The sequence below is a fragment of the Schistocerca nitens genome, chromosome 3 (assembly GCF_023898315.1).
Source record: "Schistocerca nitens isolate TAMUIC-IGC-003100 chromosome 3, iqSchNite1.1, whole genome shotgun sequence".
Taxonomy (NCBI): Eukaryota; Metazoa; Arthropoda; class Insecta; order Orthoptera; family Acrididae; genus Schistocerca; species Schistocerca nitens.
The window spans coordinates 36,737,412-36,751,400 of NC_064616.1; the positions used below are offsets into that span (position 1 = coordinate 36,737,412).

General features: G+C 41.2%; 1 protein-coding gene across 1 annotated transcript in view; it reads right to left on the reverse strand.

Moving 5' to 3' along the window:
• Positions 1 to 13,989, reverse strand: part of LOC126247983 (2-oxoisovalerate dehydrogenase subunit alpha, mitochondrial) — a 173,831-nt gene that overhangs the window by 109,522 nt on the left and 50,320 nt on the right. Inside the window, exon 2 of the mRNA XM_049948554.1 lies at positions 222 to 398. Coding sequence (XP_049804511.1) covers positions 222 to 398 — 177 coding nt within the window. The remainder of the gene's footprint in view (positions 1 to 221; positions 399 to 13,989) is intronic.

Below are 13,989 nucleotides of genomic sequence, written 5' to 3' on the forward strand. Positions count from 1 at the left end.
CTGATTGAAGGTAGTTCCACTGCATTCTATTACTGTTGCCTGATGTTTCATTACTAAATTCCATACTTCCGTACAAGAATTTTACACATTCATTGCACAAAACATAGTTTTCGAGGAGGTAGCAAACAGATTTCCATTGACCTGATGATGTCATCAGGAGAAACTTCAAAAGACTAATGTAACAGAACCACTAAAAATATGAACAATACGTAGTTACGCACCTGTGGTTCTTCCAAATGATCTACCACCATTCCACGACGATCCGTAACCCTGTAAGTTGGTATGGCATTCTCCCTTATACTGAACTCGAGTTTTTCTGTCCACTGTGACTGGGCACCAGGGAACATAGGTAAATCACTCATATGGCTCAATGCCCCAACTCTGCTTTTTACATTTGCCTACAAATAACAATCAACAATATTACACTTCTTCACACATTCTTGTCAACAACTATTTCCTACAAATAAACGTATGTGAGATTAATAGAAAGCTGCAGAAACAAATGATATGTAATCTGAAAGCTGCCAATGGTGCAACAAGAAATGCTGGACACCACTTACAAAGATTAACATGGCTAAAGGATATGAAAAAGCTACTAAAAGTTGGCACATGGAATTATGCACCCTGCTGAAACTTCAAGCAACGTACATCATCACTGAAGAGGTTCTGAAATAGTGAATTGGGAGTTTTTGCACTTCAAGAAGTTAGATGGATAGGTAAGGAACAGATACATGAACAAAAATTTTTGTTGTTTCACTCTGGGAAAGATGATATGCAGACACAATATGGAGTGGGATTTATATGATCATACATTACAAGGGCATTCTGAAAAATAATGCCTCCTAATTTTTATAAGTAAACTCTTAAGGCTTTTTAAATAAGGAAAATGTTATTAACATTCTACATCTTATCTTCATGTCTACATATCTGCAGCCCTCTGCCGCTAGAGGGCTCCGAATTGCAGCTTGTAACAAGGCAGTGTGTAACATAACTACATCGGTGCATGAGAAACAGCATGCTGTAACAAAGTTGCAAATTCGAAGAGTTTGTCCACACATGGAGCTTTTCCTACAGCATGACGATGCCAGGCCACACACGAACGCTGCAACATCTGCAACAATCCGACACCTTGGGTTCATTGTCACTGATCATCTTCCTTACAGTCCCCACTTGGTCCCATCTGACTCATGTGCTTACACAACTAAAAGGACACCTTTTATGACTTCACTTTGATAGTGATGAAGCAGTGCAGGCAGAGGTGAGGTCGTGGCTTTGCCAATGAAATCAAAACATTCTACAGTAATGGTAACACCAAACTGGTCTCTTTTTGGGAGAAATGTGTTTGCTCCCAGGGTGACTATGTTGAGAAACAAATATGCAGATATGAAGAATAAAGATGTGGAATGTTAATAATGTTTGTCGTATTTAAAAATCAGTAAGGGTTTTCACATTAAGAAAGCTGGAGGTATTATTTTTCAGCATGCTCTCACAGAAGGGTGAAACTTTTTTAACTTCACCTTCTAGCAGTATAATGACTATGAATATTTTTTAACATACCCCATTCATTACATTGCTTTTACTATGGACAATATCTGGTCACGAGGACTACCTTCACAGGTTCTTTGTTGACTGATGCTTTTACTACCCAAATGGCTACCGCATACCATTAGTAGCACTTTTTAGGGAATTACCCAATGTCAACTTTCTCCCACAAGCAGCCATGGTGTAAATGTTTGCCTCGACAGAACAACTTGAAGAATAAATAGGCAGTATCACACACAGAAATCAGTCATGCACTCTTTTTGACAAGTTATAAGCTGAAATATTATACACACACATACAAAATGACCAAATATGCTGAAAATCTTTGCCTAAAAACCTTTCAGCTTGTTCCACTACCTTCCAAAAAGATACTAAAATACAGGCGTATGTCGAACTACCACAAAAAGTATAAAAGAGATGAAAATAAAATAAGCTAAAATGCAAGAGAAATGTAATATATTTTGCAGTCTTTTAGTACACTTTTATATATGAACCATTTGTGACATGAAAAACATCAAGCTGGTATCCGATTTTCTGCCACATGTTTCTCAACACATTATTTTTAACTACAGAATTCTCATTTTACATACATGCATAAAAGTAACCCACTAAGTCACCTACTCATGTCATAGTTAAAGCAAAAGTAAAAATTGCAGTAAAATAATGTGCGGTGAACATAATAGCCAGACAATATCCTCTCTGTCCTGAATTCCAACAAAAGTTTGTAGGGATGTTCCTACATCTCAAAAATTATGTCTATTCAAATTTCATGCCAGTTGCATAGGAGTGGCGCGATGCAAATCAGGTTTGCTTTAAATACACACGGTAACGGTTGTAAGTGATAATTACTTTTGAGATTGTATGTAGTGAGTTTATGTTAGTCAGGAATCTCTTTAAGGAGGGTAGTACATCAAATGGGCCCATCTGGAGCACTGGAGCAGTAGAGGCACCACAGGACATTTTAATTTCCACTGCCTATACTTTTACAAATAAATTCATAAAACTCTGTCAGCATGACCAGGAAGGATTCAGGACTCAGACTCACAGCAGTGGAAGTTCAAAAACATAACAAAATAATTTTTTTACATGTTTAATTTCATCATTTTTCCACTTACTATTGGCTGCATTTGATGTCATAGGTACACTTTTCTTCATAAGTAAGAGAGATTCTTCAATGAATTTTGCATTGCTTATTAAACACAAACTCCTTAAGGCAAAACTCTAGAATTTACCAAATCTATTACAAAGTGTGGTAAAAATTTAGATAATTAACTATAAAATTTGAGTTTTTTTCTAAACATGAAGTTTAAAATGTAACAGTTCATTCATTTTTTCATAAATTAAATAAATTCTAGATTTTCATAGACCTGTAAGTATGGTTTTTATGCTGTGCAAAATTCATCGAAGAATCTCTCTTACTTATGAAGAAAAGTGTACCTATGGCAACAAATGCAGCCAATAGTAAGTGAAAAAAATGATGAAATTTCACATGTAAAAAAAATTATTTTGTTATAAATATAATAGAGGGAAACATTACATGTGGGAAAAATATATCAATTGTCTGCTTGTGTCTGTATATGTGCGGATGGATGTGTGTGTGTGCGCGAGTGCATACCTGTCCTTTTTTCCCCCTAAGGTAAGTCTTTCCGCTCCCGGGATTGGAATGACTCCTTACCCTCTCCCTTAAAACCCACATCCTTTCGCCTTTCCCTCTTTCCTGATGAAGCAGCCGTTGGTTGTGAAAGCTTGAATTTTGTGTGTGTGTTTGTGTGTCTATCAACATACAATGCTTTCGTTTGGTAAGTTACATCATCACAGATATAAATTATTTTGTTATGTTTTTGAACTCCTGGATGGTCATGTGGCACTACCGAGAAGAAAGATCACTGTGTTTGGCGTACAGCTCTGGTGCATCGTACTTCACCTGCAGCAGCAATTTGAGCAGCAGTTGGCACCACAGTGACAATGAACTGTTACAAATTGGTCACTTCATGGAGAGCTCCAAGCCAGATGCCCTGTAGTGCGCATTCCACTGACCCCAAACCACCGCCATCTGTTACTTCACTGGTGTCAAGCGAGAGTTCACTGGAAGGCAGGGTGGAGGTCTGTTGTGTTTTCTGATGAAAACTGGTTCTACCTCAGTGCCAGTGAGGTCAGTTGAGGGCCTGCAAACAAATTTGTGATGCTCTTCCACCTTCCATGGGGTATAATTGCAATAGTACAGATGTTCTGCTAAAATAATTTCGTACATTGCTATTATGTACGACGACTAAATTTTTGTCATGTTTCTACCAGTCAGAGGCTATACTATTATTGTTGTTGTTGTTGTTGTTGTGGTCTTCAGTTCTGAGACTGGTTTGATGCAGCTCTCCATGCTACTCTATCCTGTGCAAGCTTCTTCATCTCCCAGTACCTACTGCAACCTACATCCTTCTGAATCTGCTTAGTGTATTGATCTCTTGCTCTCCCTCTACAATTTTTACCCTCCACGCTGCCCTCCAATGCTAAATTTGTGATCCCTTGATGCCTTAAAACATGTCCTACCAACCGATCCCTTCTTCTAGTCAAGTTGTGCCACAAACTTCTCTTCTCCCCAATCCTATTCAATACCTCCTCATTAGTTACGTGATCTACCCACCTTCTCTTCAGCATTCTTCTGTAGCACCACATTTCGAAAGCTTCTATTCTCTTCTTGTCCAAACTAGTTATCGTCCAGGTTTCACTTCCATACATGGCTACACTCCATACAAATACTTTCAGAAACGACTTCCTGACACTTAAATCTATACTCGATGTTAACAAATTTCTCTTCTTCAGAAACGATTTCCTTGCCATTGCCAGTCTACATTTTATATCCTCTCTACTTCGAAGGCTATACTATATGATACTGAAAACAAATTTGTGTTCATGTATTATCAATAATATGCTACTACACTGTACATGGTTGCCAGAAGGTCCACATTAACACTAATTGAAGTTTCATAATGTAACTATCATTAAAATTAGCTCTTTCCCTCTCAAAGTACAATTCAGTCTCTCTCTCTCTCTCTCTCTCTCTCTCTCTCTCTCTCTCTCTCTCTCTCTCTCAGAATGTCTGTCTTCAGTGGAGGTTGTGTTACTAGCATGGTAAATTTCTATGAAATGGTAGGGTAGGGAATGTTGTAAAACAGCATCTTGTTGGTAAGCATTATTTTTGTGGTAGTTCTAAATAAAGTCTGAAACAAACGTGTCATTGGGGAACAGCACTGACTGTACAATTACCGAAGAAGAAAGTACTCTGACCACACAACTGAGGTCAGAACAATGGTGATAATCGGAAAAAGAAATATTTATTTCATACATTGTAAGATATCTTCTGCAAATTTTTTACAGTCAAAAGAATATCGCACAATAGGGACCAATCGAATGAGACAATGCAATTGCTAAGACACTTTTCTCTTATTTGAGGTGCTGGAGTTTGCTTTGTCTGGCCTTTTTAATTTAGCTTTTCTAAAGAATTTCACACAAACCCAGGGACAGACCCTTCAGCAAGGCCATGGCTGACCACCTGCACTATCCTCATAAAAACATCCTCGAATATTCTATGTGTATGTACATTTCACCTGATTATTGATATTGTTGTTGTTATTATTATTATTATTTTATTTTAATGACTTTGGTTGCGTGGCACTCAACATCATAGTCATCAGCTCTCTGATGAAAAGGCAGCATGCTATTTACATGTGTTGGGGGGGGGGGGGGGGGGGGGAGACAAAGGCAGTCCCCACATGTGCAGTAATATATAATGCATTAAAATCTGCTTCCCCTGCAGCACTTTAGGGATGAGGCCCGACAGTTCACAAAATTTCAGAACTTGCGGCACACAGGTAGCAGGATGGTAGGTAGATCTCCAGTCAAACTGAGGGCTGCCCTCGTGTCAGTATGAGACACATAAAGTCAAAATATGCAGAAACAAAAGTGGCACACCACAAACTTCACTTTGTGTTAAAGGGTACGTCGTACGTCCAGTCTGGTGAGCAGCACATCCTTCTGTCGGTAAGGTTGGCATGAAGTCCACAAGTCCACCATGCCAGTGTGGTCTACATCTACATAGATACTCTGCAAGCCACTGTACCGTGCATGGCTGAGTGCACCCTGTACAACTACTCGTCATCCCCCCCCCCCCTCCCCACGTGACCCTTACGCACAATGTATGTTGGCAGCAGTAGAATTAGAATAATATGGCATGTCATATATGTGGTCTCCTTTACAGATGTACCACTCTTTCCTAGAAATCTCCCAATAAACTGACGTCTACCATATCCCTTCCCTATTACAATTTTCATATGCTAGTTCCATCTCATATGGCTTTGCAACGTTATGCTCAGATATTTGAACAACTTGGCTGTGTCAAACAGGACACTAGTAATACTGCATCCAAACATTACAGGTTTCTTCTTCCTACTCATCTGCATTAAACTACATTTTTCCACATTTAGGGCTAGCTGCCATTCATTACACCAACTAGAAATTTTGTATAAGTTGTCTTGTATCTTCCTACAGTCACTCAACTTCGACTCCTTATCATACACCACAATATCACCAGCAAACAACTGCAGATTGCTTCCCACCCTGTCTCCCAAATTGTTTACGTATACAGAGACCAACAACGGTTCTATCACACTTCACTGGGGCACTCCTGATGATACACTTGTCTCTAATGAACACCTGCTGTCGAGGACAACACACTCGGTTCTATTATTTAAGAAATTTTTGAGCCACTCACATACCTGTGAAGTTATTCCATATGCTCATACCTTCATTAACCGCCTGCAATGGGGCACTGTGTCAAATGCCATCGGGAAATCTAGAAATACGGAATCTGCCTGTTGCCCTTTATCCATAGTTCTCAGTCTATCATGTGAGAAAAGTGCAAGCTGAGTTTGGTACGAGCAATGCTTTCTAAAACCATGCTGATTTGGGGACATAAGCTTCTTAGTCTCAAGAAAGTTTATTATATTTGAACTGAGAATATGTTCAAGGATTCTGCAGCAAACAGAAGTTAGGGATATTGGTCTGTAATTTTGCGGGTCCGTTCTTTTACCCTTCTTATATACTGGAGTCACTTGCACATTTGTCCAGTGACTTGTGACTTTGCTGGATGAGAGATTCATGATAAATGCAAGCTAGGTAAGGGACCTATGCCACAGAGTACTGTTTGTAAAACCAAATTGGGACTCCATCCGCACCTGGTGACTTACTAGTTTTCATCTCCTTCAGTTTCTCTCTCTAAGTCAGGAATTCTTATTACTATGTCGTCCATACAGCAGTCTGCCCAATGGTCAAATGGTGGTATGTTTGTATGGTTCTCCTGTGTGAACGATTTCTTGAGCATGACATTTAAAACTTCAGCTTTTGTTTTGCTATCTTCAACTGTCACACCAGATTGGTCAACAAGGAACTGAATGGAAGACTTAGACCCACTTACCAATTTTACATAGCACCAGAATTTTGTCGGATTCTCTGCCAGATCTTTTGCTAAGGTGTGAGGGTGGGAACTGTTGTATGCTTCACGCATAGATCTTTTCACAGGTGCATGAATCTCTAGTTAATAAACTTTTCTTGTCATCATTTGTGCAGTCTCTTTTGAAGAGAGTGTAACAGCATCTGCTTCCTCAGCATCTTCCGAATTTCATTATTAAACCATGGTGGGTCTTTTCCATCCTTTATCCACTTACTAGCCTCGTAACTCTCCAGACCACGATATACAGTCTGCTTAAACTTTGCCCATAGTTCCTCTATATCCATCTTACTGGAACTAAGTGATGCCAATTCACTGTCTAAATAAGATGCTTGTTTGCTCTATCTAGCAAAAACACTCTTCTAGCCACCTTGTCTGATTCACTAACTTTCGTAATCATAGTTTCTATAATGACATCGTGATCGCTAATCCCTGTTTCTATACTGATGCTGTCAAGAAGGTCTGGCCTATTTGTAGCTACAAGGTCTAGGATATTTCCATTGTGTGTGAGCTGCCGAGCTAGCTACTCAAGACAATTTTCAGAAAATGTGTTCAAAAGTATTTCGCATGACCGTCTGTCTGTCTGTCTGTCTGTCTGTCTGTCTGTACCTCCCCGCAACGAATCCATAGACATCCCAGTCTATACTTGGCAGGTTTAAGTTGCCTCCAACTAGTACTGCAAGATCTGGATATTTACGCGCTATTGAGCACAGACTTTCTTTGAATGACTCTAGAACTGTCACAGCAGAATCGGGTGGTTGGCAAAAACATCCAACAATTAACTTAGTTTCACCTACATGTATTGTATTCGACCAGATGGCTTCACAGTCACTCTCAACTTCAACCTAAATAGAGAGAATATTTTTGTCAATCTGCAATGAACACTCCCCGTCCTATGGCCTGTGACCTGTCTTGCCAATATACTCCCCATGACTTGCTACATATCTCAGAGCTTTCGACTTCAGGTTTCAGCCAGCTCTCAGTCCCAAGAATAATTTGAGCATGAGAACTTTCCTGGAGGGCAGTAAATCCAGGATTTATTACAAATACTTCAACAGTTTACACATAAAACTGTGACAGTTGAAGTGTCTATATTCTGAATGTCGTTTGATTTCCCTTGCTGTGAATCAAATGAGTGTTCATTGGAGCACCTCAAACTACCGCCTAGCCTAAATCCCTCATGTGCACTCCACAAGTACTCTGCTACCCAAGTAGCAGCTTCCTTTGTGTAGTGCACTCCCGACCTATCAAGGGGAGTCCTACAAATCGCCACACAATAATGCAAGTCTAGAAATCTGCAGCCAAGACCATCACAGAGTCAACAAAGCATTTGGTTGAGACCCTCCACTCAGCTCCAAACCAAAGGACCCTGATCAACTAAGAATGATGCTGCAAATTATGCTGTACAAGTCGAGGATCACATCAGAACCCGTGCGACAGGTGTCGTTGGTTCCAATGTGAGCTACAACTTGTAGACAACCGCATCCTGCATGCTTGACAGCCACATGCTAGGCCACCTCCACACCTCAGATGAGGCCCTCTGGCAGATGTGCCGAGTGCACATTGGCTTTCTTTCCAGCCCTGAACACTATCTGCCTAAGGGACTCCATAATGCGCCCAACATTGGAGCTCCCAAATACCAGTAAATCCCTCCTCCCGCGTGCCTGCTCGGACCTTGCTGAAGGAGCAGCCACCTGTAAATCCACAGAGTGAATGGGTGAGGCCAGGTGGCCAGTTTTCACATTGGCCCTCTGCCTTGAACGACGCAAACACATTACCATTCGGCACTTACACTGCTGTGAGGGTGGGACCACTACGTCAAGAGCACTAGGAGATGCCGTAGAAGCAGAGTCCATGGACAAAAAGAGTGACACCTGAGGTGTGTCGCACAACATGCTAGATTCTCTGTCACTGCTATACCCCGAGGTAGCAAACTGATGGTGACTGACCATAACCAACAGCATGTTCAGCTGTTCGCAAACTGCTCCTCCTGCATCTGTACACAGCATTCACACATCCTATCCATCCTAACAAGACTAACTGAAGAAGTATAAAAGCAGACAATCCTAGATATTTGACTTGCTACCTTCCTGATGTGTCAGCAATGGACACTAATGTGTTAAAGAGCTACGTAGCTAGCTGTTCAATGAGGAACTATTGCACTAAAGACTGAATGAATTTACACTTACAAGAACAGATGAAGTGTATAAACAGAGAAACACACATGGAAGTTAATAAATATACTACGTGAAAAACACAGAAGAGGATAAACACTTAAACCGGCCACTCTGTAGGTGTACTCGTATGACAGCCGAGAGCTGGAGTCTGACTGACTGACTTAATAAACGAATGGACGAACGGTTGCTTTCAAAACAAAACAAATGAGCAACTACTGTTCTACAGACTGAATGAATTTACACTTACAAAAATGCGAGATTAACCTTCTTAAACAGATTTGAATGACCAAAGTTTGTTTTCCACCACCTCAAACTATTCAGTTACCCACTGACGCATGACTCATCTGTCAGATAATGAGATGACAACATGCAAGGGGATGGCACACTGCCGTACAACACCACCCAGACAAGCTTCTTTGGCTGCTTTGCTGATTATGTCATTTACCTGTATCCTGATGTGTTCAGGTACTCAGCAAAAGACCACTCCTTTCCAGGGTGTTAGAGCCACTGTAAGGTGTCATGGATCAGCTGAATCAACTTGTCTTCTGGACACATTTGGTGGACCACTTGTTGCGCACTTAGCGAGTCAGAACATACAAGATAACTTGCACTGTGATGCCTGTGACTCCACTCCAGTGCAGTTATAATGCCATGTAACTCTGCATCATAATTTGTGAATTGTTCCAAAGGCACACTCTGAAAACTATCAGGGAAAACAGGAGAACAACTGAGGGTTTGGATCCATCTGCACATCTGATTTACTTGTTTCCATTGTATGATGATGACAAATCCTGTATCACTGTCAGATGATCCTGGATGAATAAATACATTAAATAAATATAGTGCAACACCACTGAGTGAAAGTGCACAAAACTGCTGATATTGTATGCATCTCAAATGAGTGAGTACATAATATCCTGCATGACAAACTGGAAATGAAAAATCTTTATGCAATGAATGATCCCATTGATGACTGTTGACTAAAACTGAGCCAAAAGAACTGTTTGCCTGAATTTGTGACTGTAAATGAACAGGGAATTGAAATGCACTCAACCTGACTGAGATTCCAGTGTATTAAACACTGCACCATCCTGCTTGATATCTACGGAATACAATAATGCCAGTGAGATAGTGCCAAATGAGGTACTGATATGTTTGTTTGTTTGAGATTCCCAGGGTTTAATCCTCACCAATTACTCAGAAAAGAACAAAACCATAACTGGAGCCTACTGTGCTATATTGTTACAGTTTGAAACCAAAGCTGAACAAAATGTGACCAAGAATTACACACACAATAGTTTTTTCTACCAGAAAAATGCTCTGTGCCACACTGCAGTATCACAAGAGCTAATGTGATAAACTGGCATTCAAACTGTTCTGTTGATCATTTTATTTTCCTTATGTATCTCCAAGTGGATGCACTTTATTCCCCAAACTAAAAAAAAAAAAAAAAAAAAAAACTAACTGGCTTTTTAGCAAGAAATTTGTTCCATGAGGACATGTTCATTGTTCCAAATGAGTGTTTTGTTCTAACTGATTAACATACTTAGAATGATCACCAAGAAACTTTAAAGTGTGATTGTGCTGTAGTCCATTGGAGCACTTCAAAGTAATACAAGCAATAACAGAATACAATCTTTTGTTGCATGTTTCATCAATGTGTAGCTATATGAAATACCGGAATGGCCTCCACTGCCTTCCTATACACAATATTCAGATATTGTCAATAATGATACTAAAATAAGGAGTGCTGCACTGAGGAGAGGTACTCATGTTGGTCAGTGAGGTCTGGCACAAAGTCGGCATTCCAAAACATAGCAAAGGTGTTCTATAGGATTCAGGTCAGGACTCTGAGCAGGCCAGTCTATTACGGGGATGTTATTTTCGTGTAACCACTCCGCCACAGACCGTGAATAATGAACAGGTGCTCGATAGTGTTGAAAGATGGAATTGCCACCCCCAAATTGCTCTTCAACAATGGGAAGCAAGAACGTGATTAAAACATCAATGTAGGCCTGGGATGTAATAGAGCACACAAAACAACAAGGGGTGCAAGCCTCCTACATGATAAACACAACCACACCATAACACCACCGCCTCCGAATTTTACTGTTGGCACTACACACGCTGGCATATGACACTCACCGGGCATTCAACATACCCACTCCCTGCCATCAGATCACCATACTGTGATTCATCAGTGCACGCAACGTTTTTCCACTGTTCAGTCATCCACTGTTTACGCCCCTTACACCAAACGAGGCATTGTTAGGCATTTACCAGCATGATGCGCGGCTTATGAGCAGCCACTCGACCATGAAATCAAAGTTTTCTCACCTCACGCCTAATTGTCATAGTACTTGCAGTGGATCCTGATCCAGTTTGGAATTTGTGTGTGATGGTCTGGATGATGTCTGCCTATTACACATTACGACCTTCTAGAACTGTTGGCGGTCTCTGCCAGTCAACAGATGAGGTCCGCCTGTATGCTTTTGTGCTGTACGTGTCCCTTCACATTTCCACTTCACTATCACATCAGAAGCAGTGGACCTAGGGATGTTTAGGAGTGTGGAAATCTCATGTACAGACATATGACACAAGTGACACCCAATCACCTGACCTTGTTTGAAGTCCGTGAGTTCCGCAGAGTGCCCCATCCTGCTCTCTCAATACGTCTAATGACTACCGTGGTTGCTGATGTGGAGTACCTGGCAGTAGGTGGTAGTACAATGCACCTTATATGAAAAATACTTTTGATCACATAGTGTATGTCAATTGCATTCAGCGCAGCTCATGACAATATTTACAGCTGAAAAGCCAGCTTGAGGATGAATCACTGTTTGTAGGTGTTTTATTAGGCATTTGGTGATTGCTGAACAAATTCAGACATGAAACAAATTTGAAGTTGAAAATTGCTCTGGGCGTACAGCAACAGTCATTACTGAAGAAAATGTGCAGCTGAAGTAACAATTGCAAAGTTGTGTCAGGATGAAGACTCAAACCTGGAAAGTAGGACATTGTGATTAAAGTTCTGATTAACATCAATTTTCATTGTCACTTCAGGTGCATACTAATGTGATCGTAAAGTAATGGTTCCCACACTAGTAATCAATCTTTAGTTTCATATATATGTTTGAACAACATGTTTGGTATTCAGAGAGTGACTGTATGCACACTTATCTAAAAGCACTTCCACTGTCCTTTTGGCATTGAATTGGAGGCAATCTTTGAAATCTTAAATGTACCTCTTCACATCAAAAGCTCTCCAGTCTGTGGATACTGCACAGTCTAATCCAGGTGCAGAAGCATCATAATTCAACTTTGTCAATAAATGCTTTATAGATCAAACAATGGAAAATCCAGGAGGGAATTTAACAACAAGTAAAGTTGCTACTCACCATATACCAAAGATGATGAGTCGCAGATAGGCACAACAAAAAGACTGTCACAAATAAAGCTTTCAGCCATATAGGCCTTAATCAACAACAGTCGTAGACACACACGCAAATGCAACTCACACACACGACTGCAGTCTCAGGCAACTGAAACCACACTGCGAGCAACAGCACTGGGTGGGGGTAAGGAAGAGGTTGGGGTGGGGAGGAGGTGGGATAGTATGGTGGGGGTGGGATAGTGATGTGTTGGCAGAAGAGCCAACACAGTGTTGCTAGAGGAGGCCGAAATGCACGCGTTTAAGCTCACGCAGACTGGCGTGAGGTCTGGAACAAGGTAACGTAATTATAGTAGCCAAAAATAGTACATAGCTTTTGGAATACTTAACTTTAATCCATAATTGGAGAACATCGCTCTTGATGATACATAATTACAATCTCAATATAAACTGGTAATGGCACCTTGCTAGGTCGTAGCAAATGACGTAGCTGAAGGCTATGCTAACTATCATCTCGGCAAATGAGAGCGTATTTGTCAGTATATCATCGCTAGCAAAGTCTGCTGTACAACTGGGCGAGTGCTAGGACGTCTCTCTAGACCTGCCGTGTGGTGGCGCTCGGTCTGCAATCACTGACAGTGGCGACACACGGGTCCGACGTATACTAGCGGACCGCGGCCGATTTAAAGGCTACCACCTAGCAAGTGTGGTGTCTGGCAGTGACACCACAGATAGTATGGTAGGGGTGGTGGACAGTGAAGTGCTGCAGGTTAGATGGAGGGCTGGGGAGAGGTGGGGAAGGAGGACTGAGTGTGATGGTGGAATGACGGCTGTGTAGTGCTGGAATGAGAACAGGGAAGGGGCTGGATGGGTGAGGACAGTGACTAACAAAGGTTGAGACCAAGAGGGTTATGGGAATGTAGGATGTGTTGAAGGGAAAGTTCCCACCTGTGCAATTCAGAGAAGTTGGTGTTGGTGGGAAGGATCGATATGGCACAGGCTGTGAAGCAGTCATTGAAATTAAAGATGTCATGTTTGGCAGCGTGTTCAGCAGTGGTCCGTTAGTTTCTTGGCCACAGTTTGTCAGTGGCCATTCATGCGGACAGACAGCTTGTTGGTTGTCATGCCCACATAGAATGCAGCACAGTGGTTGTAGCTTAGCTCGTAGATCACATGACTGGTTTCACACGTAGCCCTGCCTTTGATGGGATAGGGGATGTTCGTTACCAGATTGGAGTAGGTGGTGGAGGGAGATTGACAAGTCATGAATGTAGGTATATTACAAGGGTATGAGCCATGAGGTAAGGGGTTGGGGAGCATGTTTGGTGTAAGGATGGACGAGTATATGGTGTAGGTTCGATGGACTGAGGAATACCATT